At 39.4% G+C, this 27,395-nt stretch overlaps 1 protein-coding gene across 11 annotated transcripts in view; it reads right to left on the reverse strand.

Annotated features, from left to right (window-relative positions):
- Positions 1–13,437: 13,437 nt before the first annotated feature.
- RHOT1 (ras homolog family member T1) overlaps positions 13,438–27,395 on the reverse strand; it is a 68,351-nt gene continuing 54,393 nt past the window's right edge. For 4 of the 11 annotated variants that reach the window (XM_019981397.2, XM_019981392.2, XM_019981394.2 and 1 more), the window contains one exon: positions 13,438–14,528. In XM_019981397.2, coding sequence (XP_019836956.2) covers positions 14,411–14,528 — 118 coding nt within the window. In that variant the 3' untranslated portion in view covers positions 13,438–14,410. Of the gene's footprint in view, positions 14,529–15,950; positions 16,095–16,217; positions 27,126–27,395 lie in introns of those variants that run through there. The other 7 variants (XM_070772703.1, XM_019981389.2, XM_070772705.1 and 4 more) reach the window with 4 other exon arrangements.

A 27,395-nucleotide genomic window follows, 5' to 3' on the forward strand; every position in this document is an offset into this window, starting at 1 on the left:
GTCGCAAAGAGTCGGACACAACTGAGTGACTGACAGACACAAAGATATATGCAGATTGGGTGCCTTCTTTTAAAAAAAAATATTTTTTAACTTATTTACTTGGCTGTGTGGTCAGGTCTTAGCTGTGGCATGCAGGATCTTCACTCCAGTATGTGGGATATTTTGTTGTGGTAAGTCGGCTTAGTTGTCCCGTGGCATGTAGAACCAAACCTGGACCCCCGTGGAAGCTCGCAGTCTTAACCACTGGACCGCTGGGAAAGTCCCTGGGTGTCCTCTTAATGTAAGCACATTTAAAATATCACACAAAGAGGAAAGAAATGGATACTGCCTCATCAAGCACTCCTACACATGCGGACTGACCTAAGGTCAGGAGGAATGATGATCTGTCAATGCTCCCAGGCCAAGGTTTGTTAGAAATATTGAAATCTAGATTGTCCTTTTCTCTCTTGGCTGTGTGGCTTGTGAGATCTTATTTCTCTGACCAGGGATTCAACCTGCACCCCCGGCAGCAAGAGCTCAAAGTCCTAACCACTGGACAGCTAGGGAATTCCCTCCATTTTGTTCTTGAGATCCTTCGTTCAAATACAGCATAAGCAGCACTTGAATTGTTCCTTGGAGGTAGTAGGTGGAGGTCAATCCTTATCGGAATGCAGTGTAAAGACCAGATGCCTTATTGGGCTGGGTCCTCCATCTCTAAACCACCACCCCGTGAAGCAACACATACCACTTTCCCTGTTTTGCACACCTCCCAGAACTACATGTTTTCTGTTCCAGAATTTATGATTCACAAAGAGAAAATCCGTTGAAAAATTCGATTTAGCAAAAATATAAGCTCAACAGAGAGTGGAGCAGGGAGCTCTAAAAGCAGGTAGCTCCACTGGCACAGAGAAGTCAGCCAGGAGACCCTCCGGCAAGCTCCCTTGCCCACTCCCACCTTTCATGGCCTTGGGAGCTCCACAGTCCTGGCCACGTGAGAGGGGCTTTTCCTGGCAGATGGCATGCCTCTCTTAATTCTTTTTCACTGATTGCTGGGCAGGCAGAGCTTCTTTATTTTGGTTTTAAAGGTCATTTCTCATAAATAATAACTCTCACTCCCCAAACGTGAGTCCTAAAATGTGGTAGAATCTTGAGGGCAATGTTAAGATGATACAACTGCACCAGGCTTAAAATCTGGTCCATGTTTCAGCTGCCATCAACACTTAACAGGTAACCACAGCTTTCCAGTTGTTTGAGATGAACACCTATTCTGTTTCAAGTACATTATTATTTTTTTTAATATTTATTTATTTGGCTGTATCGGGTCTTAGCTGTGGCATGAGAGCTCAGCTGCCCTGCAGCATGTGGGATCTTAGTTCCCCAACCAGGAATCGAATCCATGTCCCCTGTATCGGACGGTGGATTCTTAACTACTGGATCACCAGAGACGTCTCAAGTGCATTATCACAGAGGGTATTTTTCAACTCAGCTGCTACCTTGGTATTTTTTAGTAGAAGTGTGTGTCAAAAATGCTTTACATACCACACTGAAAGGAAATTCTTTCAAAGAGGTGATTGCTGGTCTCCAGCCCCAGAAGTAGGAAGACACACAGGAACTTTAATTCCTTCAGCCCAAGTGAAACTAACTAAATATGTCTTATGTGTGAACTGTTCAAGGTCCACATTGAACATGGCCTCCATAAAGCTGCTTGGGAGCTCCTCAACTTGAGAAAATTCCCCCTTTGCTTGAATCCCCATTGCACTCGATTTTATCTCTTACAGTTATTATTTTTCTACGTGTAAATGCAGACATTTACATATTAATTCTTGGAAGATAAAAATTTATCTCACCATATCTTATCTTTATTTCTCACTACACCCAGCCCAGAGCTTTATACACAGAAGCTTCCAGATATACATTTCTGAATGAATGAATGCCCAAGCAGTATGGACTCCCTCCTGACAGTGCAGCAGCAGGAGGGCGATCACTGAGTTCATGCTAAGGACAGCTGCCCAGATGGCTTGAAGGGAAGCCCCCACACACACACCCCATGCTCAACTTTGAAGCCTGTGACCACTGGATCTGAATTACCTGAGTCTCTGCTGTTCAGTATCTGATTTTGCTGAGGCCCCTCCCCACAGCGTCTCAGCTTCAGAGCCACCTCAGCAGAAAATATTTGGCTTTCCCTTTAGTTTGATTTCCTCAGTCCAGTAAGCTGCACTGCCTTCCATAGAGTTTTAAGGCAAGCAGCCTGCAATTCATTTGTTTGTCTGCTCATTCAAACAAAATATTTATTAAAATACTTAGCACAACTGTGCCAAGTATTGTTCGAGGCTCTGAGTATACAAGTGGTGATTAAAACATCTTGGCATCAATCTTGGTGATGAGCTTTTGGATCTGACTCCAAAAGCAAAGGCAAAATTAACAAGTGGAACCACATCAAACTGAAAAGCTTCTGCACAGTACAGGAAATCATCAACAAGATGAAAAGGCAACCTACTGAATGGGAGAAAATATTTGCAAGTCACATATTTGAGAAGGAATTAATAACCAAAATACATAAAGAGCTCGTGAAACTCAACTGCAAAACAACAATTTGAAAAGGATTAAAAGTGGGCAGAAGATCTGCATAGACATTTTTCCAAAGACGACATACAGGGGGCCAACAGGTACCTGGGAAGATGCTCAGCATCACTAATCATTAGGGAAATGAAAATAAAAACCACAATGTGTTATCACGTCACACCTGTTAGAATATAAAGAACACAAGAAATAAATGTTGGCAAGGATATGGCAAAAAGAGAATCCTTGTGCACTGCTGGTGGAAATGTAAACTGGTGCAGCCTCTACAGAAAACAGTAAGGAGGTTCCCCAAAAAGTTAAAAATAGAATTACCTACCATCCAGCAATTCAACTTCTGGATATTTGTCTGAAGAAAACAAAAGCACTAACTTGAAAAGAATATGAACCCGCATGTTCAGTACATCGTGACTTACAATAGTCAAGATATGGAAACAATCTAAGTGTCCATCAATGGATGAACGGATAAAGACGATGTGGTATATATATACACACACAATGGAATATTATTCAGCAATAAAAAATAATGGACTCTTGCCATTTGCGACAAACATGGACAGACCTTGAGCGAATTATGCTAAGCAAAAATAAGTCAAGAGAAAGACAAATATCATACAATTTTACTTATATGTGGAATCTGAAAATCCACCACCCCCAAGTTCACAGACAGAAAACAGATTGGTAGCTGCCAGAGGTGTGGGATTGGGGGTCGAGGGTAGGCGAAATGAGGGAAGGGGGTCAAAAGGTATAAACATCCAGTTAGAACGTAAATGAGTCATGGGGATGTAAGGCCCAGCATAGTGACTGCAGTTAGTAATACTGTGTTGCATAATCGAAAGCTGCTAAGTAAACAGATCTTAAAGTCCTCATCACAAGAAAAAACTTGTCACTACGTATAAGATGGATGTTACCCAGACTTACTGTAAGGATCATTTCACAATACATACAGGTAGTGAATCACGTTGTGCACCCGAAACGAATGTAACGCCGGTTAAATCTCAATTTTAAAAAAGACAGACATGGCCCTACACCCACGAAGTGTATATGCAAGCACAGGAAAATACTCAACAAATGAAGGAATGCACACGAGGGAAAAAAAGGATGAAGCACAGATGGTGAGATGCCAAGCATTCGGGGTGACGCTTCTGGGAATTTTTTTTAAGATTAGATGGTCTGGAAAGGTCCCTCTCTGGGGAGGTGACATTACAACTGAGATGTGAATGACAAGAACGAGGCAGCTTGGCAAAAATCAGAGAGAAGAGCATTCCAGGCAGAGAAGAGTCAGTGCCCAGGCTCTGACGCAGGCACACAGTAGGTCGAGAAACACAAGGTAAGGCCAGGAGGCAGGCAAGGAGCACCTCAGGTACACTTTATAAGGGCAAGGAGTCTAGGCTTTCTTTAAGTGTGATGAGGAGACCCTGAAAGATAGTCATGGCAACATGAGAGAATAGATTTTAAAAGGGAAAGGATGGGAGTGGGAAACCAATAGTTAACTTGCATTTAGTCCAAGTGGGAAGTCACGGAGGCCCAGACTTAGGTGGTTGTAGTGGAACTGGAGATAAGTGGACAGTTACAGTTTGGAAGCAGAGCCCACGGGACTTGTTGATGGATTGCAGGGGTGGGGAGAGCAGAAGATAACTTCCAGAGCTTTGTCCTGTGAAATAGTGTAGACGGCAGTGTACTCTGGTAAAACAGGAAAACTGGGAAGCGGGTGGTTAGTGCTGGATATCTAGGGCTCTATTTAAGGAGAAATCCAAGAGGAAATAATAGGCATGAAACAAAATAGAAGTGTGGATTTCTGGAATGAGGTCAAGGCTGGTAAAACTGATTTGGGAGTTACCAGAGGACTGGATTTAAAGCCACGGTGCTGCTACTAGCAATGAGCTATACCTACTTCCAGGATCTTGGTTTCTAATAAAATAATAAAAGGACCAGTGTTTCTTATAGAAATAGTTGTGTCAGGACTAGGACAGGGAAAGCACAGGAGGATGCCTGGGAAGTCCATAAGTACAAAAGCTGCCTGGAACCTCTCTTGTGGGGCCAGAAAGTCAGGAGGGCTCAGAAAATAATGGGCACATGCGGAAACGGCACATGAACCAAGATGAGGCGCTGCTGTTGGCCAACCCTGAGATAAGAACATGCAGCACTGAGCAACAAAGTAAATGACAGCAGTGGATTATGATCCAAAGAACGAAGGAAATACACACTAGCCCATAAACCACTGAATAAACATATGGGGGGAAGGCATTGCCTTCCCTTACATAACAATTCCCATTAGTAAATGTAGAAGAAATGATAGAAGTGAAAAATTCGGCAAATATCAGAGCAGTAACCATTCTGGGCAAAATCGGTAATAGTCAAAATCGCAATGAAGGTACCACTTCATACTCACTAGAATGGTTACAACAACAACAAAAAATAGATGATAACAAGTGTCTCAGCAAGGATGTGGAGAAACGAGAACCCTCATAGGCTGCTGGTGAAATGTAAAATGGTGTAGCCACTTTGGAAAACAGTTTGGCAGTTCCTCAAAGACAGAGTTACCAAACGGTCCAGCAATTCCACTCCCAGGTATATACCCAATGGAAATCAAAGCATATGTCCACACAAAAACCTGTATGCAAATCTTCATAGAAGCATTATTCATACTGGTCAAAAACTAGAAACAATAAAAATGACCATTAACTGATGAATAAACAAAATGTGGTACATGCATATCTTGTTTTATTTCACTTCACAGATCACTGTGGTTTTTACTGTTTTGTTCTTTTTTTAACAAATTGGAGGTTTGTGACAACCCTGTGTTGAGAAACTCTTTTGCTGCTAGTTTTCCCAAAATCATTTGCTTTAGACGTTTGTGTGTCACATTTTGGTAATTCTTGCAGTATTTCAAACGTCATTATTATCATATTGTTATAGTGATCTATGATCAGCGATCTTTGATGTTACTATTTTAACTGTTTTGGGGCACAATGAACCACATCCCTGTAAGAGAGCAAACATAACTGAAAAATGCTGAGTATGTTCCACCTGTTCCACTGAGCAGCTGCTCCCGTCTCTCCCTCTCTTCAGGCCTCGCTACTCCCCAAGACAACAACTCTAGTGAAATAAGGCCAATTAATAACCCTACCTTGACCTCTAAGTGTTCAAGTGAAAGGAAGACTCACACGTCTCTCACTTTAAATCAAAAGCTAGACATGATTAAACTTAACAGGGAAGGCATGTCAAAAGCCAAGAGAGGTTGAAAGCTAGACCTTTCTCTCCAGTTAGCCAAGCTGTGAGCACAGAGAAGTTCTTGAAGGAAATGAAAAGCGCTACTCCGGTGAACACATGAGTGGTAAGAAAGCAAAACAGTCTTATTGCTGTTGTGGGGGAAGTTTAAGCGGTCTGGGTAGAAGATCAAACCAGCCAAACATTCCCTTAAGCCAAAGCCCAATCCACAGCCAGGCCCTTACTCTCTTCAATTCTATGAAGGCTAAGAGAGGTGAGGAAGCTATAAAAGAAAAATCTGAAGCCAGCAGAGGTTGGCTCATGAGGTTTAAGGAAAGAAGTCATCTCCATAACATAAAGGTGAAAGATGAAGCAGCAAGTGCTGATGTAGAAGCTGGGCAGAAGATCTAGCTCAGATAATTAGTGAAGGTGGCTACACTGAACAATAGGTGTTTAATGTCAGCTAAACAGTATTTTGGAAGATGCCATCTAGGACTTTCCTAGTAGAGAGTAGTCAATGCCTGGCTTCAAAGCATCAAAAGGGCAAGCTAACTCTCACTAGGGCCTAATGCAGCTGGTGACTCAGAATGAGACTCATGTTTTCATGCCTGCTAATGCAACATCCACTCTGCAGCCCATGGATCAAGGAGTAACTTCAGCTTTCAAGGCTTAATACTTAAATCCATTTTGTAAGGCAATAGCTGCCATTGAAAGTGATTCATCTGATGGATCTGGGCAAATAAATTGAAAATTTTCTGGAAAGAATTCAACATTCTAAGAACATTCATGATAAATGGAGAAGGGTCAAAATATCAACATTAAAAGAAATTTAGAAGAAGTTTATCCCAACTCACGGGTGACTTTGAAGGTTCAAGACTTCAGTGGAGGAAGTAACTGCAGACGTGGAGGAAACAGCAAGAGAATTAGAGTTAGAAGTGGAGCCTGAATATGTGCCTGAATTGCTGCAATCCCATAATATAACTTTCATGGGTGAGAAGGTGCCTCTCAGGGATGAGCAAAGAAAGTGGTTTCTTGAGACGATGCTATGAAGACTGTTGATGTGACGACAAAGGATTTAGAATATTACATAAACTTGGTTGATAAAGCAGTGACAGGGTTTAAGAGAATTGAGTCCAATTTTGAAAGAAGTCCTACAGTGGGTAAAGTGCTGTTAAACAGTATCCCGTGTTATCGAGAAATCACTTGTGAAAGGAAGAGTCAATTGATGTGGCAAACTTCATTGTTATCTTGTTAAAAAATTGCCACAGCCACCCCAACCTTCAGCAACCACCACCCTACTCAGTCTGCCGCCGTTGGCACTGAGGCAAGAAGGCTCAGAGGGTGGTGAGCATTTTTTCAGTAATAAAGTATTTTTAAAATAAGGTATGCACACTATTCTTTTAAGACATAATGTTATTACACATTTAATAAACTACAATATTGCTATTACACATTTAATAAACTACAATATAGTGTAAACAGAACTTTTTACATGCATTGGGAAAACAAAAAGTTCAAGTGACTCACTTTACTGCAACATTTGCTTTATCTGGGGGCTCGATACCAAACTTGCAGTATTGCTGAGGCATACTGCGTAGCCATACAATGAAATATGATTCTGCTTCCTCTCCAGAGAAAAGAACGCAGCACTGACACCTGCTGCAATGTGGATGAACCGTGAAAACAGGCTACAGAGAAAGAAGCTGGACTTCCCTGATGGCGCAATGGATGAGAATCTGCCTGCCAATGCAGGGGACACGGGTTCAATCGTCCCAGGAAGATCTCACACACTGTGAGGAGCAACGAAGATCGGGCGCCACAGCTGCTGAGCCCACACTCTACAGCCCTCGAGCCACAGCTACTGAGCCTCTGTGCTACAGCTACTGAAGCCCACATGCTGTCAGCCTGTGCCTATGCCCTGCAAGAGAAGCCACTGCAATGAGAAGCCCGAACACTGCAACGAAGAATAGGCCCCACTTGCCTCAACTAGAGAAAAGCCTGATTAAAAAAAAAAGCAGTGAAGACCCAGCTCAGCCAAAAAAAAAAAAAGCCAGGCACAAAAAGACCACATATTGTAGACTCTATTTATATGAAATGCTCAGAATAGGCAAACCCTATTATCATTTTTGCAACTTTTAACGTTTCAAATTATTTCAAAATAAAAAGTTAAAAAAAAAATAAAATCAGGGTTCTTGATGAGATCACCGAGAGACAGCAGAGATAGAACGGATGAGGAAACTCGGGACAGAAACTTGGGGTGTGCTAACACTTTTAAAAGGGTGAACACAGGTTGAACAGCAAGAGACTGAGAAAGCAGTCAGCCAGATAGGAAAATCAGCTATTTGCACCCCCTGCCAAGACAACAGAGGTGAGGGATGCATTCCTGGCCCCAACACCCCAGACAGCTTAATCAAGACATTTGTCAGATACATGTAGCAAAAGAATCTGGCTGCCACCCAAGCCTCAGCAGCTCACCCAGATGCAATGGCTCAGCCCTGCTCAACTGCGGGGGATGGGACAGAGGCTTAACCCCAGGTGCTGTCTGCTGTGGGGACAAAGATCTATTTTCCCGGGGAAGAAAGAAGGCGAAACACCACCAGGGACAGAGCTCAGTGAATGTACACAATGACCCTAATCTTCGTTTTAGAGAGACAGGAGAGAGAACCAGAAAAGTCAAGGGATTTACACGCTGAATGAGGCAGAGCTGGCATTCCAACTCTTAGCTCTTCAGCCCATGCTTTCTATTCCTCTGCCAGCAGTCTAGTGAACTGTCAGTAGCACTAAGAGATTAGTCTCCAGGGCTGCTAGTCAAGTGTATCCACAAGGGCTGCTGTGACTGAGTAAAGCGGTTTCTCAAGAAAAGGTTGAATAAATCAAGAAAATTAAATTAGACACAAGCAGATTGGCATGTATCCCCCTGGGTACTTTAAGGTTAGGCAGGAGGAGTGGTAAAGAATCTGCCTTCCAATACAGGAGGCACAAGAGACGCGGGTTCCATTCCTAGGTTGGGAAGAGCCCCTGGCATAGGAAATGGCAACCCACTCCAGTATTCTAGACTGGGAAATCCCATGGACAGAGGAGCCTGGTAGGCAATGGTCCATGGGGTCGCAGAGTCAGACACGACTTTGCGACTATAAACACCACCACCACCACCACCATCACCACCACCACCAGGAAATGAAGACACACACAGTCCCTGATGTTCTTCTAGACGGAATACAGAACAAGTTGGGATAAAAGACGCTGGAATTACAGAAATCCCAGAGGCAGAATGGAGAAGCAGAGATAAAAACAGTTAATGACAAAACTTCTGTTTTCCCCTCAATTAAAGCCCCTGTTCCAAGGTACTTTTCCGTTAATAAATAAAAAGCAAAACAGTAATTTTTTCAACATTAACAATTTTAGAACAATTAAAACAAAAACCATAAAGACTGCTTTTAAAACAGTAGTTACATCCTTACCTTCCCTCAATTATCTACACCTGAAATAAACCTAACCGCCAAGCCTGCACTCCTCTAAATAGACATCATCAATTACCTGGTGACAGCTACCAGAAGGGAAGGCAAAATGCCTCCGAGGAACTGAAAAGCGTCCAGAAAATTTGCTTTGCCAACTTTAACCCTTCTTGGTGATAGGAATGTCAAACTCTTTATTGTTTTTTTTGTTTTCTCTGTCTCTTTTTGTTGTTGTTGGCCTGTCTTTTTAAACTGAACATACAGCATATTTACTAAACGTATAAAGTCAGGGCAAGTGTTAAGGCTGGTTCCTCCAGCGGAAGGAGGGCTGAACTGGGAAGTCAGGACGTCTGGGTTCCAGCCCTGCCCAGGCATACACTAATAGTGTGGCTTTGTGCTTAGTTTATGCAATCAAAGTATGGAGTTGGACAGATGATCTTTGTGGTCTATTTAAGCTCTGAAATTCTGACTTTACAATCTAAAGAAGAGGTACTATGACACTGTCACCCATAGAAGGGATAGTCCCAGACTAGAGGTCAAGTTAAACATTCCTGTGGGACTCTTTCACCTTCACCTTCTACACACGTCAGTAAGGTCACTGGACACAGGGAAAGCACACACTGATAAAGCACCACGAGAACGCTGCAGGTGTGCTTAGAGGCGGCGGACACTCCCCTTGCGAGCACAATGCTGCCCTCTGAGGCTGGCGCCAGCTCATCCAGGGCACTGGGTCCTAGTGACCAGTATCTTCAGTAAGAAGGGAACCAATCAAACACTTAAAACATGACTAAAGTCATTTTAAGTTCTTCCTAGCACTGCACCTTTCTGAATTCCAAAGCAATCAGATAATTTTTTCAGCTGCCATGTGATTACTACTAGTATCTTCATCAGTTACACCAAGGAGTTGGTCAAATCTGGCCCACAGCATGTTTTTCTATAGCCTGTGAGCTCAGAATAGTTCCTACATTTTTAAGTGGTTACAATAATCAAAATAAGAATACTTCCTGACAAATGAAAATTATAAAAAATTCAAATTTCAGGGCCTATAAATAAAGTTTTATTGGAACACAGTCATGCTTGTTTACACAATTTTCTACGGGTGCTTTTTTGCTATGACATAGTTGAGCAGCCGCAAAAGTCTCAAATATTTATTCTCTGACCTTTTACAGAAAAAGTTTGTGACCCCTAAGTTACACTACATCCTATATACCAACATCATTTGGATAATAAACACTTCCAAGGGTCATTTGATTACAAAAGACCTATATGTGAAGAATGAGTAGGAAATACTGAACGAGGAAAAGTATTTTGATGGAACTTGGATTTTTCAACGTATGAAGATAATACTAGCAATGCCTCCTTGTGTGTGTACCTGAGAGGCAGCTTTCAATCTCTCGGTTTCACTCTCTGACTTTCTGAAGCTCTCTATGTTAAAGGAGAAGAGAAAATCTACAGAGCAAAACAGTATCACTGGAAAATACAGCCGGGAACCAGAATGGCACCATGAACTTAGGAAATGTTTCCAAATGAATCAAAATCTCACTTTCCAGTAAGGTGTCCGTACCTTCTCAAACAAAAATGACTGGGACAAAGGGTGTGGCAAGTGTGAGCATGCCACGGGAGGCAGGTGAACACAGTTTTTGAATGTGGGATGCACTAGAGAGATCTGAAACACATTAGCTATGATACTCACAGATCAGAGACTTCCACAGAGCTGACAGCCAAACAGGTTAACAGACATTCACTCTCACTGATGGAGCCTTTTGATAAATAGAGTTTAAAAAACAAGAATTACTTGCAAGATGAGAGGTTTTAACAAATGGGTTATTGGGACTGTGAAACTGGGGATCAAGGTTTTTGGTTCAGATTACCAGCATGGTGCATTCTCATACTATTAATAGAAACATTAAATACATTTAGAGTCTTGCCATAGGGTGTTTCTTAAAAAGCATGTAGTCCAGAGTCAGCTTCCTAAGAACACATGGACTCAAAAATGTGAGGATGATGCCAAATAGATAAATGTGCTAATGAAAATTAGGTCACGTACCCATTTTTAAGATGTGCACATATATTTTAAAGATACTTTTCACAGGAAGCTCAGTTTGGTGCCCTGTGATGACCTGGATAGGTGGGATGGGGGTTGGGGATTAGAGGGAGGTCCAAGAAGGAAGGGATATTTGTATAGACATGGCTGATTCACCCCATTTTACAGCAGAAACAAAGACAAACTGTAAAGCAATTATACTCCAATAAAACAAAATAAGAGCTTCCCAAGTAGCACTAGTGGTAAAGAGCCCATCTGCCAATGCAGGAGACGAAAGAGACACAGGTTTGATCCTTGGGTAGGGAAGATACCCTGGAGAAGGGCATGGCAACCCACTCTAGGGTTCTTGCCTAGAGAACCCCATGGACAGAAGAGCCTGGTGAGCTACAGTCCACGGGGTCGTAAAGAGTCGAACATGACAGAAGTGACTTAGCATGCAGGCATGCAAAAGAAAAGAAAATAAAGACACTTTTACATGGATATTTACTAGTACAGTTCAGACAGAAGAAGCTGACACCAGTTGCGTTCTGAGGGTCTGTTTAGGAAAGGCTTCCACGCTGTATCGTTTGAGCACTTACCTCTGTTTCCCCTCTGCTAGTCACTATCCAGTTGCCTCCTCTGCTTTCATTCAGGACCAGCTCAGCAGGACGCCTCCTCTGCGGTGCTGTCCCCTACAGGTGATGGGTCGATCTGCACAGATGCCTACAGTCTTCCTCTCTCTTCACAGGCCACTTCAGAATGGTGACATGCTCCCCAAACTCCTAACATCAGGGCCCAGTCCCACCTAGCACTGGGAGCTCTGACAATGTGGGACATGGCCCATTTTTTTGGTCCAATGCGAAAGAGAAAGAACAGATGGATGGCAAGAAGCAACAGCAAGGGATGTGCTCGTTAAGGCTAAGTTACTACATCACGACAAGGGACTACAAACCTTCAAAGTGATGCTTCTTCACAGGACCGCCTCCAAAACTCATTAAAACGCTGTAGCAAACAGTTTTAGGACTGTCCTTTTAAAAGAGAATGCCACTGGCACAAAGTGAGAGATTTCCTTTCAACCCTTAGATTCCTACAGCGATCATCTGAGTACACTGTAAAGCCAGAAGAAGCCTTCTGCTGTATTCATGCACACATTTTCCTACATTAACTAGTCCCTAACGTAGATATGAAAGAAGGAAAAACACCTGCATGAGCCAGGAAGTTAACGAGGTGAAGGCAGTGTTTCCTCTGCAAACTGGACTGAGAGGAGAAGGAGGCTGCTGTCAAGAGCAGGGAAGGAAACAGGGCAGCTGCCAGTCTGCCTTCTTGACAATCAGACACTTCAAACGCAAAGACTGAGAGAGAAAAATCGCAACATGTAAACATGCTGCTTTTCACCTTTTTGGCACACTAACTTCTCTCCTCTGTTTCTCACAAACACAATCTACAAAGCATATTCACGTAAAATAACATTTCAGTTGGAACAAGGAAGAACTTGGGAGGAAAGAATTAACTGAATTGGAAGCTGTGTAACTGAAATTTATTTGGTAAATGAGGAATTCTCAAGAAATAATGAAAATGAGGCGTCAGTAGACTTTTCTTCGCTCAATTCTCCTTTTCCTCAGATTCAGAATGAAAATGTGAGGGAGGGAGATGGGGAAGTGTGTAGGTGAGCATGGCACATACTATTTTACAAGCTTATAGCTAGTAAATTATATTGTTACTAGATGCTCAAGGAACGTGATCTTCAGACAAAACACTCCTCAGAATGGCAAAGGAGAAAAAAAAATCCATGTTAAAGGAGAAAATAAACATGTAAATCATAGTAGTAAAACTACATCAGTAAGGTATGTGTAGGGAAAAACAACTGCCCTTTCCTAAGAATAGATTTCCCCACAACTTTAAAATAGATTTCCTCCTAATAAGTCTTCTTTCCCAATAAATATTATCTTTCTGTATAAAAAATAATTTGCAAGATAAGAAAGACAGAAACCAGAGGAATTTCATTTCATCTGTACAGAAATAATTACTTTTTTCCCCCTCTTTTTTGGCCACATTGTGTGGCTTGCGGGATCTTACTTCCCTGACCAGGAATTGAACCCCAGGCCACAGCAGTGAAAGGGCTGAGTCCAAACCACTGGACCACCGGGGAAATTCCCAGAAATACTTACTTTCATGAGACAAAAAACTCAAGAGCACAGTACACAGCAGTTATTTATTTAAATACTTGAAAAGGTCAATGATGGAAAAAATAGGTTTATCATGAGAGTTTATATTCATCAGATTTATTTTACCATTTAAAAAAGTGCTGCTTCTAGGTTATCCTAGCCAGATATAGAACAATTCATGACACATGCAGCTACTGTAATATACTATAATAGACACAGCCATTATAGAACAATTTACACTTTGGGAGGAAATTCAGTAGTAGTAATGGTGACTGTTTATTTAAACTAAAAACATTGATAATATACAAATCTGTTTTCTCTTTTGATTGAAAGGGCTATAAAATTCAACGTACTGACAAAGGAAGCAACATAATCACACGAGTGACACCTCTGCTAAGGGCCTTTAGCGTCCTCCTTCCTTGGAGGAGAGCCTCACGTTCAACTACACAATTTTTAGACTGCACGATGACCTCAAGGCTGGCCTACCATAAAGGACGGGACCGAAAGAAAGTCATGTTTTTTAAAAACAGAGAGAAAATGGCAAATTGTGCCTTGTGTACTCAAAGTACCCAAAGATCATTCTGAATAAATGTGAAATAAATAAGTGATCGATGAGTAAAATACAATCTCAGAGCTGACTTAAATCTAGGAGAGTGAGCCAGCTGAGCACTAACAATACCATGTCGAAACGTCCAGAAACACCGTTTCTAGAACTCAGTCTGGGAGACCGTATCTTGCCTGAATATGTACATTATTTACAAAATATTCCCTTTTGGCCTCTGAAAGTTAGCCATTTTAGTTTGGCTGTTAAGCTGTTTCTTTCATATGCTAGCCAATACTGCAGTTATAACTATCATTAAAATACTCTTATGCATGAATTACAAATATTAATAAAGTAACTCTGCAATGTATAAATATCTCAATATTTCTAGCGGAATTTAAAGCATTCAGAATGTACATAAAAGTATTTGTTTTTGGTAGGGCCAGTATTTTTTTTTTAATCATCGCTGTTTCAGTAATGCTTTGTACATGGCAAAGCCCAAAACTGCAAAAACAGTAGCACCAAAACTTGCTCGAAGCCAAAACGTGGAGCTCTTGAGGTCAGCTTGTGTCACGTGCCTGTAGTCAAAAAATATAATTAATGTTTAAAACATGATTAGTATGAAAAAAACAGTTATGTGGACAGTCTATTTTTAGGGAAGTATTAGCACACTTGTCAGACTAATTGCATACAGTAATGGTCACCAAAAGCATTTGTCAATAAGGCCGTATGTACACTGCTTAGATAGTCACTGTCTTAAGACATACTGTAGACATTTGGGAGTAAACAACATCTAAAATGTTACAAATTTTCTTCACAAGAGAAATGGAGAACTTAGACAAATCAACCTGCCACTTTTTAATACCAGCATGGTCCTTCAAAATGAGAGGTTAAGACTGAAACCACACAATTTTGAGAGTCAATTTCATGGAATCTCCTGTCCCCAGGAACCAAAAGCTATCTTGTAAGCAGTTAAGTGACAAGTGACCATACTTTTCTAACAGCAATGCTTAAAATCAACTTTAGAAACACTGAGTCCCATAAAAATTTACCAAAAAAAAAAATCCCAGAAGGGAAGGGGGAAGATTTACCAGTTTGCATTAATTTGGTTACTGCTGATTAAAGAAAGAAGAACAAACAAACAAACCAAACTCTGGTATTAGTCATACAGGCAGTGACAATGGAACCAACCAAAGGACATAATGAACATGATGGACTGAAAGGTAAATGACACAAAAGAAGCCGTATTATGCATGACAAGAACAGGGACAGCCTGTACCACAAACTGAGTTTGTGAGCATGCTCAGTTAATAACACTGCTAAGCACCCTCAAGGGTCTCAAGTATGACAGCTTACCACAAAGAAGATTAAGCTTTAAAGAAAAAGTTGGAACATTTTATTCAAGTGTCACTGAAGGTTTAGTTAAGTGAACATAATTGAGGTGATATAGAAAACTTACAGGATTAAGAGTTTAGAGAAACTGCCTAGGTTATTTTACAACTGAACTAATAAACAGATTTGAAGCAAGAGTCAGACATCATTAAAAGACCAAGACACTGACACAAGCAAAAGAGTTAAGAGCCAAGAATATATAAACTGTACAAAACTACTTTGCCTCAGTAGGAGTCAAGAGTGAACAACCAGATTAGTTATCACACAATGCAATCTGTACATCCCTAACAAGCAAGGCTGTAATACAAGCAGAGTGCTCCATGCCTTATCTCCACAGAGAAACAACACACAGCACTCAACTCCTTATCCTCCCCAGTTTCTATTTTTAAAAAGTCACTCCTTACATAATTATCATTTTACAAAGCAAAGTGATAACACAGATTCATGCCACCTTGCAAGTTAGTTCTTCCAACAGGCAGTATTTCATTAAAAAGAAAAAAAAAAAAAGAGTTAGGGAAGAAAATACTTAGGTTTTTTAGTTTTTTTCTAGTTTTTCCAATAGGAAAAACTCCAACATAGCCAACCCCACTGGTTGTGGGAAATGTTACCTGGCTTCAAGAAAAAGTGGACCGTGAGATGACTCCATGAAGATGGAATCTTCTACAGAGCTGACGGCGTGCACCTGGTGAGTAATACTGCCTTCGTCGTCTGCTAACAGCATGGCACCCCACTCAGCTACCCGGGCTCTTAACCTTTTATACACATGCATACAGTTTGCAGTTCACAGCACAGCTCACAAAAGAAGGGGACTGAAAGTAATATCTCTTAATTAAACATCCCACACATAAACTGAGTTGCCATCCTATTATATGATGCATCTCATGATTTCTATATTTAAAATGAATTTATCCTCTAGAATACTGCCAAACTTAAAAAAAAAAAAATCTATATATATATACTCTTTTAAAACACTCACATACCATGCAGGGAAACCTTAGGCTGTTATATACCTTCTCTATGTATCCCCCAGAGGCTGGTCTTGGTATATCTGAAAGACTAAGAGAAGCCCTGGAAACTAATACTACAAACAGTACTTGACAATATTCGGTGACTAGAAGTACTGACTCAAAATAAGGCTAACAACTATTAGTCATGAAGTTGAGAGATGCTTCTAATTTCCGATTACTAAAAACTACAAACATATATCTGTAAAAAAAAAAAAAAAAAAAAAAAAGAGTAAAACATCCCAAACTCTGACTGTCATAGTCCTATGACGAGAGTTTCAAAGTTTACAGCTCCAAGTCAGCAGAGACGTAGAAGACTGAAAGTGAGAACACATGCTCAGAGTGCCTCAGAGTTCTGCTTTGGCTTTGGTCTCTCTGTGATTTTCACGGGTCTTCACTAACAAAATATTTTTACACTTTTTTTTTTTTTTACACTTAATTATAAAGTTAGTGTAAAACAGGGTTAGGATTAATGCTAGCTATAGTGACATTAAAATCAGTGAAAATAATTTCTTATAAATATTCTTCAAGTATGGAATCTGTTAACACAGCTTAGCTCTTCTTGCTGTTGCTGTAGTTGTGTGGCTTTTTTTTTTTCCTACACTGCATGGCATGTGGGATCTTAGTTCCCCAACCAGGGATCGAACCCACAACCCCTGCAGAGGAAGCAAGGGAGTCTTAACCACCGAACCAGCCACTGGGGAAGCCTCTCCTTTTGTTGTATTTTGAGAAGTAGTACCATTCATGAAATAATATATTCTGCCTGACTTTATTGCTTTTGCATTTCCAAAGAGTAATTATTACTTTTCCCTAAGCTATAGTACAGCCTTCAATAGGCAAAACAGCGCTTCATATTTATAGATGGCAAACAATATAGATACATGTTCAATATACAGCTAGTTTAAATCTCAAGGCAACCATTAACTCATAAAGTATATTTCAATGACTCCATTGATGTTACAGTAGTTGTTTAAGATACTTTTAGACATGGAAAACTACTTTTTAGACAGAAAGCTACTTAGAGAATTATTTTACGCTTTTACGATATGCATTTAAAAGCTACATTAACCAGGCTCTATTTATAAGGAAAACACATTTATAATGGATGGCACATTTGCATTGCCTGCCTAACAACACCTGAATAGACAAGAGTGTGATCTTAACTGTACCCCATAAGTGTGAAGAACAGAGCCATGCTTGTCATTTCAGGTCTCAAGCAGAAACAGCAATAGTTTCAAAAAGCTGATTCCTAATTCATGTCTAAACTCAAGCAAAAAGCAATTCTTCCACAATTCTTTCCAAATGACTCATATAAAATATCTTAGAATAAATTATAATGTCTTATTGTATGTTTTTTCTTAAGTTTTTTTGGCTATTAAAAAAGTAATATAAAAAAAAGAGTAATATAAGCACATTATATGAGAAAATGAAAGTAGGAAGGAAAAAATCAGTCAGAGTCATCTAAGGCAACTAATTAAAATTTGTGGTATTTCCTTTTAGACTTTTTTCAAATGTATTTCTTACATAGCTGCAAACACAATGCATATAATTTATATATTTTATATCCTTTAAATGTATTACATAAGGTCTTTTCCATGAATTATAGAAACATCCTTTTAAATAGCAGCATTACATTTTTATTGGTGGCTATTTCCATTTACAGATACCTGTAACTAAAGTGATAAACACTATTTTACATAACATTTTCCACTACATTTAAAACAGTTTCCTTAACACAGACTTTCCCAAAATGAAAATTACAGGGTCAAAAATGTGTGTATGTGCGTGTATGTGTGTGTGTAAAAAGGTTCTTTTTTTCCATCTATTGATATACCAGAATCACACATTTCCCTATTGTATGTGGAATAAAATATTTTAGGTTCAGCAGTATCTCTTTTTACAACATAAGAAATAATGACTAAGTGGTAAAATATAACCTTAATTAATCATATAAAGCTTGCTAGAGCTTTTGGGTTCTTAGGCAGAGAATCCCTGTGTCCTGAATGCTGGCTTTCTAGCTTAAAAGTGCTCTGGGCCCATACGTCAATCAGGTAACAAGCGCTCTTTGACCCAAGTGCGGGAGCAAACCAACAAGTTTGGACCTGGGTATTATTAAGGCTGCTACTTAATAAGGCAGAAAGAAGGAAATGTTTCCAAAATTCAGGCAATAAAGACGTAAATTAAAAACTGTGTGAAGGTCACAGAAGGTGCGTAACAACGGATCAAAATTCCTATGTACCTTTACACTGAATGCCTCAAAGAAGGCATACAACACGCTCTAATTAACTCTGCAATTTACAGTAAATATAAGAACATTAACTAAAATCTTTATGGGGTTCTGTGTATCTAACCAATAATAAAGGGAATGTTACCAATTCCAATGTTCAGAATCATAAAATAATCAAATCCTTTATAAAGGGCTCAACGGAACTAAACCTATTCCAGCTAGTCCCAAATAGGTATTTTTAATTTTGTTCTCTATAATGTGTTACAAGACTTTATATATGAGGTATAAAAACTATACAGGCATACCTCAGAGGTATTATGAGTTCAGTTCCAGAACACTGTAATCAAGTGAATATTGCAATAAAGTCAGTCAGATGAACTGTTTGGTTTCCCAGTGCATAGGAAAATTATGTCTATGCTATACTGTGGTCTATTAAGTGTGCAATAGCATTATTACTAAAAAAACAACCATACACATACTTAATTTAAAAATACTATAAATATCGCTAAAAATGCTAACGATCACCTGAAAATGCAGTTACCACAAACCTTCAATTTGTAAAAACCACAATATCTTCGAAGCACAATAAAGCAAAGCACAATAAAATAAGGTATGCCTGTACTGCAGAGACCTAAATGTCTGCAAAAATTAGAATTTGAGGCAGGAGGAGAATTCAGAAAGGTCCAGCTATCAACTAATCTAGCCTTAGATTGCAGGCTATTAAGCAGAGGAAAGAAAAGCTCAATAGTACATACTCTCTTCAAAAGCAGTGAAGTTAAGAGACTGTGGGAAGAGTAGCTTCCGCCCAGTGACTTTTATCAGTCCTCCCATACAACTTCTCAGAAATAAATTTGAATTTCCTATTTTTTATTCTTCTATCTCACCACTTCACCCTTCCCAAACACAACTCCAAGGTGTGCAAAGGCACTAAAAATGAATAGTCTCCTAGTTTTATAATTCTTTCCATACATGTATCTCAGGTATGCATTTTTAAGTTAATACTCTGAAACAGTCTATGCAACTGTACTGCACGTAACCTAAAGTTAACTAGGGTTCACAGATGTCATTCATAGCTTTTTCCTATTTGTAATTACATATCTCAAATTGAGAATTATACTGAGGTCATCGAAACTATAATTAAATCTATTGTTTTTAAACTTTAAAAAAAAAGTCTCTGGATCTCCCTGCTTTTCTTCCTCTCCCTGCTTTATGTTTCTTCCTGGTGAAGTAGTTTTTTATATTTATCTCTAATAATAATGCAATTACTGTTGATTATAGTTTTAATAATGACAATTCTCCTAATTGAACAATTCATACCTAGTAGGTATGAAATATTTTAATATTTCTCAAAATAGGTTAAGAAATCAAAATATAGTGTTCAACGAAGATGAACTGCAAATCATAAGAAAGCTGTTAACTGAGCATGCTTAAACAGCAACAAACTTAGGAAAAGGACACAGGTGTGCAATGTCAAATGCTTCACCAAGCATTAGAGGAAGAAAAATTCACAGATGACTGTAAATTCATGGGAAATAAATAATGTTTATATGTTAACTACTGATAAAGGTCAGAATAAGCAAACTCCAGTCTGTTGTGTCCTTTAAAATACTAATCAAATGGCAAAAAAATTTAAAATTATATGCAGCAGCAGCTTACTTGGCAAGAATCTATAACACAACTCTGGTGCAATTTTAAATGCATGATCATGTATATGCATTCAAATTCAAAGAAAAGCCTTGTAAGGACCTTTCATATAAATATAAAAGCTTCATACGAAATTAAAATACAGGATGCAGTTCCTTAAAATGCAGTATTTTACTGTAACATAGTATCTTATGGACTCTTATGTTTCCAATGGAATCTCTGTAACATTAAGATTTCTAGGAAACCATCCTCTTTATAAGGCAATCCTGTGAAAGGCAGCTCGTTTTGGTGTGACAACTGTAAAACACCTTTCTTCAAAAATAGAGTTCCTATATTAAGTAACATGACTTTAAGCGATGTGGAGGAACTTAGGTGATTAGTAAAGTAATAAGGGCAAATGAAGTAAGTCATTAATGAATGGATTAAAATAAATGTCTCATGTATCCAATTTTTAAAAATAGATTAAAAAGCAGAGTAAAAAAATACATGGGTATGACCATCCATCATATTCAGTGTGGAGCTACACACTTTGTTACTGAAGTAAAATACTGTTACCAAACTTAGGAAGTAATAGGAACAAATAATCTGTACAAAGAAATAAGAGAACCAAAATATGTATCAAAGAAAACTAGACCAAAATGATAAATTGTAAAACAATATGATTCAACTACAGGTTAGGAAAAATGGGAGGACTAGACACTGAAACGCAGATGGGAAAAGGATCAAGAGGAGTTAAAAAATGACTAGGTGGCACAGACAGACAAATCAAAGTGAACATCTAAAGGAAGGGACAAACTACAGTGCTGGCTAGAGTACACTGCACACTAGAGTACACTGGTGCACTACAGTACACTGGTATACTAGAGTACACTGCACACTAGAGTAGGGCACTAGAATACACGGCACACTAGAGTACACTAGAGTACACTGGTGCACTAGAGTAGTACACTAGAGGGCACTGCACACTAGAGTACACTGGTGCATTAAAGTACACTGCACACTAGAGTAGTGCACTAGAGTACACGGCACACTAGAGTACACTGGTGCACTAGAGTACACTGCACACTAGAGTACACTGGTACACTAGAGTGCTATACTAGAGTACACTGCACACTAGAGTAGTACACTAGAGTACACTGCACACTAGAGTAGTGCACTAGAGTACACTGCACACCAGAGTACACTGGTGCACTAGAGTACACGGCACACTAGAGCAAACTGGTACACTAGAGTACACTGCACAGCAGAGTACACTAGTGCACTAGAGTAGTACACTAGAGTACACTGCATACTAGAGTAGTGCACTTGAGTACACTGCACACTAGAGTACACTGGTGCACTAGAGCAGTACACTAGAGTACACTGCACACTAGAGTATACTGGTGCACTCGAGTACACTGGTACACTAGAGTAGTGCACTAGCGTACACTGCACAGTAGAGTACACGGCACACTAGAGTACACTGGTACACTAGAGTACACGGCACACTAGAGTACACTGGTGCACTAGAGTACATGGCACACTAGAGTACACTGGTACACTAGAGTACACTGCACACCAGAGTACACTGGTGCGCTAGAGTACACTGGTACACAGCACACTAGAGTACACTGCACACTAGAGTACACTGGTACACTAGAGTACACGGCACACTAGAGTACACTGGTACACTAGAGTACACTGCACACTAGAGTACACTGGTGCTAGAGTACACTGGTACACTAGAGTGGTACACTAGAGTACACTGCACACTAGAGTACACTGGTACACGGCACACTAGAGTACACTGCACACTAGAGTACACTGGTACACTAGAGTACACGGCACACTAGAGTACACTGGTGCACTAGAGTACACGGCACACTAGAGTACACTGGTGCACTAGAGTACACTGCACACTAGAGTACACTGGTGCACTAGAGTGGTACACTAGAGTACACGGCACACTAGAGTACACTGGTGCACTAGAGTACACAGTACACTAGAGTACACGGCACACTAGAGTACACTGGTGCACTAGAGTGGTACACTAGAGTACACTGCACACTAGAGTACACAGCACACTAGAGTACACGGCACACTAGAGTACACTGGTGCACTAGAGTGGTACACTAGAGTACACTGCACACTAGAGTACACAGCACACTAGAGTACACGGCACACTAGAGTACACTGGTGCACTAGAGTGGTACACTAGAGTACACGGCACACTAGAGTACACTGGTGCACTAGAGTACACGGCACACTAGAGTACACTGGTGCACTAGAGTACACTGCACACTAGAGTACACTGGTACACTAGAGTGGTACACTAGAGTACACTGCACACTAGAGTACACGGCACACTAGAGTACACTGGTGCACTAGAGTACACGGCACACTAGAGTACACTGGTGCACTAGAGTACACTGGTGCACTAGAGTGGTACACTAGAGTACATTGCACACTAGAGTACACGGCACACTAGAGTACACTGGTGCACTAGAATAGAGCAACATCCTCATGCAAAGCAAAAGTGTGCTGAAATTAGAACAATAAATGCTTAATAGACTAAAACTCTGGGGAGTTCAAACCAATAAGCCAGTCCACTTCTACATAGTTCATTTTAACACCTTTAGATTTAAGAGGTATTTACAACTAAAATATAATCACAAGGTATTTTTCTCCAATAATGTGATTAGCATGGTTTGAAATGAAAGTATTGCCAAAGACTGAAATCATTTGGCCACATACGAATCACCCTCCAAATGTATTTAAATTCAAATAATTCCAGCTATTCATAAATTGTTCTCAAGAAAAACATAAACCTATCCAGATCTAAAGGCTGAGACCATAATTACCTAAGAACAAAGTCACACGTCAGATATGTAGTTAAACACTTCTCATACATGTTGAATCCAATATTCATTCAATTAAAGTTGAAAGAAAAAAAATTTGTATTACTACTTTCTACTTGAAATATGTCGTGATAGTCAACTAGCTAAAAACAAAAACAAAAACAGACAATTTTTTCTGGTCAAAGACGGGAAACACGGACAATTTCAGAAATGTTGGAACAGTTGAAACTGCTTAAGTGTAAATTAATTAATTTGACATAGATCCTCTCAGATCAGGTTTTGTTAGCATAAGGCACTAAGGTCACTGAAAATATAATCAAAGTTTAAAAAATTTTAACATAATATTTAAAAAGGTATTTAAATACATGCCTAGATCTTCATATTTGTATGATATTTTGCCCCACTCACAGCAGGATCCTAGCTAATGCAGGTACTTAAGTACTTAAATGAATAAATCAAAGTGGTGGGAGAATGACATAAGGGGAGAATGTGGGCCCAAACATGTATTATCTGGAAGTAATTTCTATTTTGGTGACCAACATTTTTATGAGCACATTAAAACAATGTACTAACTTGAGAACAGCATGCATATACCAATATTTGTCTATTAATTTCTTTGCAGACATTTAACAAAATTTTTGGCTTAAAGGAAAAAATTTTAATTGTTTATTTACACGTCTAAATCAAATGCTAGGCACAAAAGATTTCTAAAACCAAAGACCCTAAGACTTATTGAGTAAGAAATCCTCCCTATTGAATGAAGAGTAAAAAATTCTTGTATGACTTTTACTCAATTACTAAATCTCTTTTTCCATTTATGTAATATTAAGATATATCTGGCACAGCAAACCAATGGTGAAAAAAGTGGTTCCACAGAAAGTGGTTCCATTCTCACTCCACCAATGAGATTACTTTTTCAAGTTTTTAAAGAGAAAGGAGTAAAACTGTATGTGGGGGGTGTTTGTAAAAGACATTTTCATTCCTTAGGTGTACTTATTATTTTTTTTTTTTTGGCCTGCATTTTCCCAACTCTAGGCTATGTCTTAAGACTGAAGTTACAAACTGGTGGCCTGCAAATATGTCTTCTTTGTTCTGATTAATACTTTAAATTTTTAAAATTTTGTTGCTTTCATTTAAACAGCAGGAATTTTCATATAAAAATCCTGACATCTGATGTCAGAGAATCAGAAGTCCTGGCGACACCACACTTGGACAACGACCAATAGCTGGAGCTGAGACATGGCTGCCTCTTTCAGACAGGACCTGTCATTGTCCCCACCTCTCTTACTTCTCCTTGGCCACCTTCTTTCATTAACATTATCCATCCAGGCCCTGTAGGCATTTCTATTTTTGGCTTCCACCCTCGCTTACCTCATCTAACAATCCTTTTGTGAATTAGAAGAAACTTCAATACGTAACTCATAAATTTCCACTGGACTTCTAGAAAATTAGTGAAATACCTACCAGGGAAGAGGAAGGAGTTCTTTGAAAAGTGCATGGGTTCCCTTACTCATCTTTTTCAATCTTTCCCTTCTTGATTACCAGATGTCAGTGATGTATGCTGACATTACCTTTAAATTATTTCTAGTTTATAAGTAGGCATGACAAAATGTACTGATTCTTCTTCAAGGATCACTATACAGAGCAATTTATGATGAGCAACCTCATCCATTAATGCACACCCAACCTCTTTCACTGGGAAGCTGACTAAACCAACCTAAAACTAAAACTGTCACTGAAGATGCAGACAACAAATTAATCTGCAATTATGTACAATCGAGAGCCTCTAGAAGGAAACAGATGGTTTATGACCAGCAATTATTAGGAGCCAGGGTAAGTTCATCAAGAATAAGACACCAAATAGATGTCACTTTCTATTTAGATAAAATTAACACATTGGTAGATCAGAGGAATGTGGTAGAAATTGTAATGATTTCAAAAGAGCTCTCCATGAAATTTACTGTAAGATAACAAGATAAAATATGGGCTGGATAATAAAATATTTTTAATTGGCAGAATAATCTTTCCCCCAAAACTCTGAATCTGTGTCACTGGGAAAAGAGTTCTCTAGTACAGCACGAAAGGGTTTGCTTGCTTGAGAGCCCTCACTCTCTAATCGCTGGGGATTCAACATTACTTTTTATCACTAACTTGAAAGATAAAAAACATAGCTACCAAATTTGCAAATAACACAATGCTGAGAAAGATATATAATGGGACAAATGACAGAAACAATGTCTGAAATGACTGAGCTAGAACAAATGGACTGAAAAGAATATGACATTTAATAGAGATATATATGTATCTGCATTTAGATTCAGAGGGCCAACTAAAAATGTCAAAGACACAATTAGAGAGGAGGGGAAACTGTTTTAATAGCACTTCACATGAAAAAAAATCTGATTTCAATTAACCCCAAGATTAAGACACATTCACAGTGGGTTGGGGCTTCTACACAGTGAGTTCATGCAGTAGACAGGTGCTGTCCTAACTGTGGGATATGACTGCCCACCGTTACGGAAAGTCAGATTACACTTGAAGCACCATTCTCCATTCTCAGGGGCACTTGTTAAGAGGTACTCTGAACACCTAAGGGGCTTTCAGATGAGGGAAACGAGAAATGATGAGGTCACTAAACCGACTAAGTTAAGAAACAGCTGAAAGAAATGGGGATGTTCTACCTGGAGAAGAGAAAATTAGGGGAGACATGATGGCCGTCTTCAAATGTCTGAAGGATTGCTATGTTGAAGAGGGAGTAGAATAGTCGTATGTTGTTCTAAAGGGCAGAACTAAAACTAAAGGAGAGAAAGTTAAAGGGCAATCATTTTAGTCAAAAAAAAAAAAAAAAAGCAAAAACAAAAACCTTCTCCAATGAGGAAAGCCATCAGCAGATAAACAATACTCTCAAGAAGGCTCTCAGAAAGTCAGTCTACAGGGAGGTTAGGCCAGATGAATCCCAGAATCTCCTCCAACTCTACCATTTTTGACTCCACAGCTCCTGAATGTTGTTTGGTTTGAACTAGCCTTGCATTTTCTCAGATAGCCATCATGAGAGAATCTGTGTTACTCTTTATACGGTGCCATTCAAAAGACAAGAAGCAGAACTTCACCACCAAATGCGAGTGGTGATCCCTTCAAAGCAATCACCTGAGACAGCTGCATTCTTATTCCAGAGCTGATAGTTCTCAAAAACTCTTGTAGGATGCCTGCAGAGTCCATTTCTGATTCATATAAAATACAGCCTCATTGTTTAGTAGCCATGTCTACACTGCTGGTGAACACAAACCAGCCTACACATTTGGTACAGTTCCGGCCCTCAGTGGGAGTCCAACAGTAACCCAAATAAGATTCATTTCTTATGAATCTTATGAACCAAAATCTACTTAGCTTGATCATCTGTCTTAATTAAGCCCTGTTCCCAATGACATTAAGATGATTTCAAAAACCTAATTCATTCATGGACACACAAAAATTTGACATTAGATACAAATTAATAGTACATTAATTAGGCTCTTGCTGCTGCTAAGTCACTTCAGTCGTGTCCGACTCTGTGCGACCCCAGAGACGGCAGCCCACCAGGCTCCCCTGTCCCTGGGATTCTCCAGGCAAGAACACTGGAGTGGGTTGCCATTTCCTTCTCCAATGCATGAAAGTGAAAAGTGAAAGTGAAGTCGCTCAGTTGTGTCCAAGTCTTAGCGACCCCATGGACTGCAGCCTACCAGGCTCCTCCATCCATGGGATTTTCCAGGCAAGAGTACTGGAGTGGGGTGCCATTGCCTTCTCTAAATTAGGCTCTTAAATGCTCACAAAATGTAAAATCAATTTGAACAAAGGCAGCATCACCGGAATAAGAACATAACTTCCAAGTTTATTGCTTTGAGGGAATGTATACAACCTATTTTGTTGTTGTTGCTCTTTTTTAAAAGCATATTATATTCTAAGCAAACTTCATGTTTTGGGTTCCGTTATAAAGACCTCAAAAACTAGCACTATAGATCTTTTTCCTTTTCAATATTCCTTTGAATGCTTAAAGTTGGCTATTGTCTTCTTTTCAAATGAATATCCAAGGTACTTAAAAAGAAAAAAAAAAAAAAAACTATAAATAATTTAAACAACAGAAAAGTTTTTCAAACCCAAGACACTGTTCACATTAGTATGGTTTTATAAGTCGCACTATTTGGATGCAAGCTGAACACATTATAACATTTGGGATCAATGTCTCTTTTCCTTACTAAAGTCCTAATCTATTTCTGCAACTCTCAGCCACAAGATTTTCAATCTCCCTACACATTTTTATCCTCTAATTTAAAAAATACTTTAACTTTCTGAATTAAAAAGGCA

Source organism: Bos indicus, chromosome 19, assembly GCF_029378745.1.
Source record: "Bos indicus isolate NIAB-ARS_2022 breed Sahiwal x Tharparkar chromosome 19, NIAB-ARS_B.indTharparkar_mat_pri_1.0, whole genome shotgun sequence".
Classification (NCBI taxonomy): Eukaryota; Metazoa; Chordata; class Mammalia; order Artiodactyla; family Bovidae; genus Bos; species Bos indicus.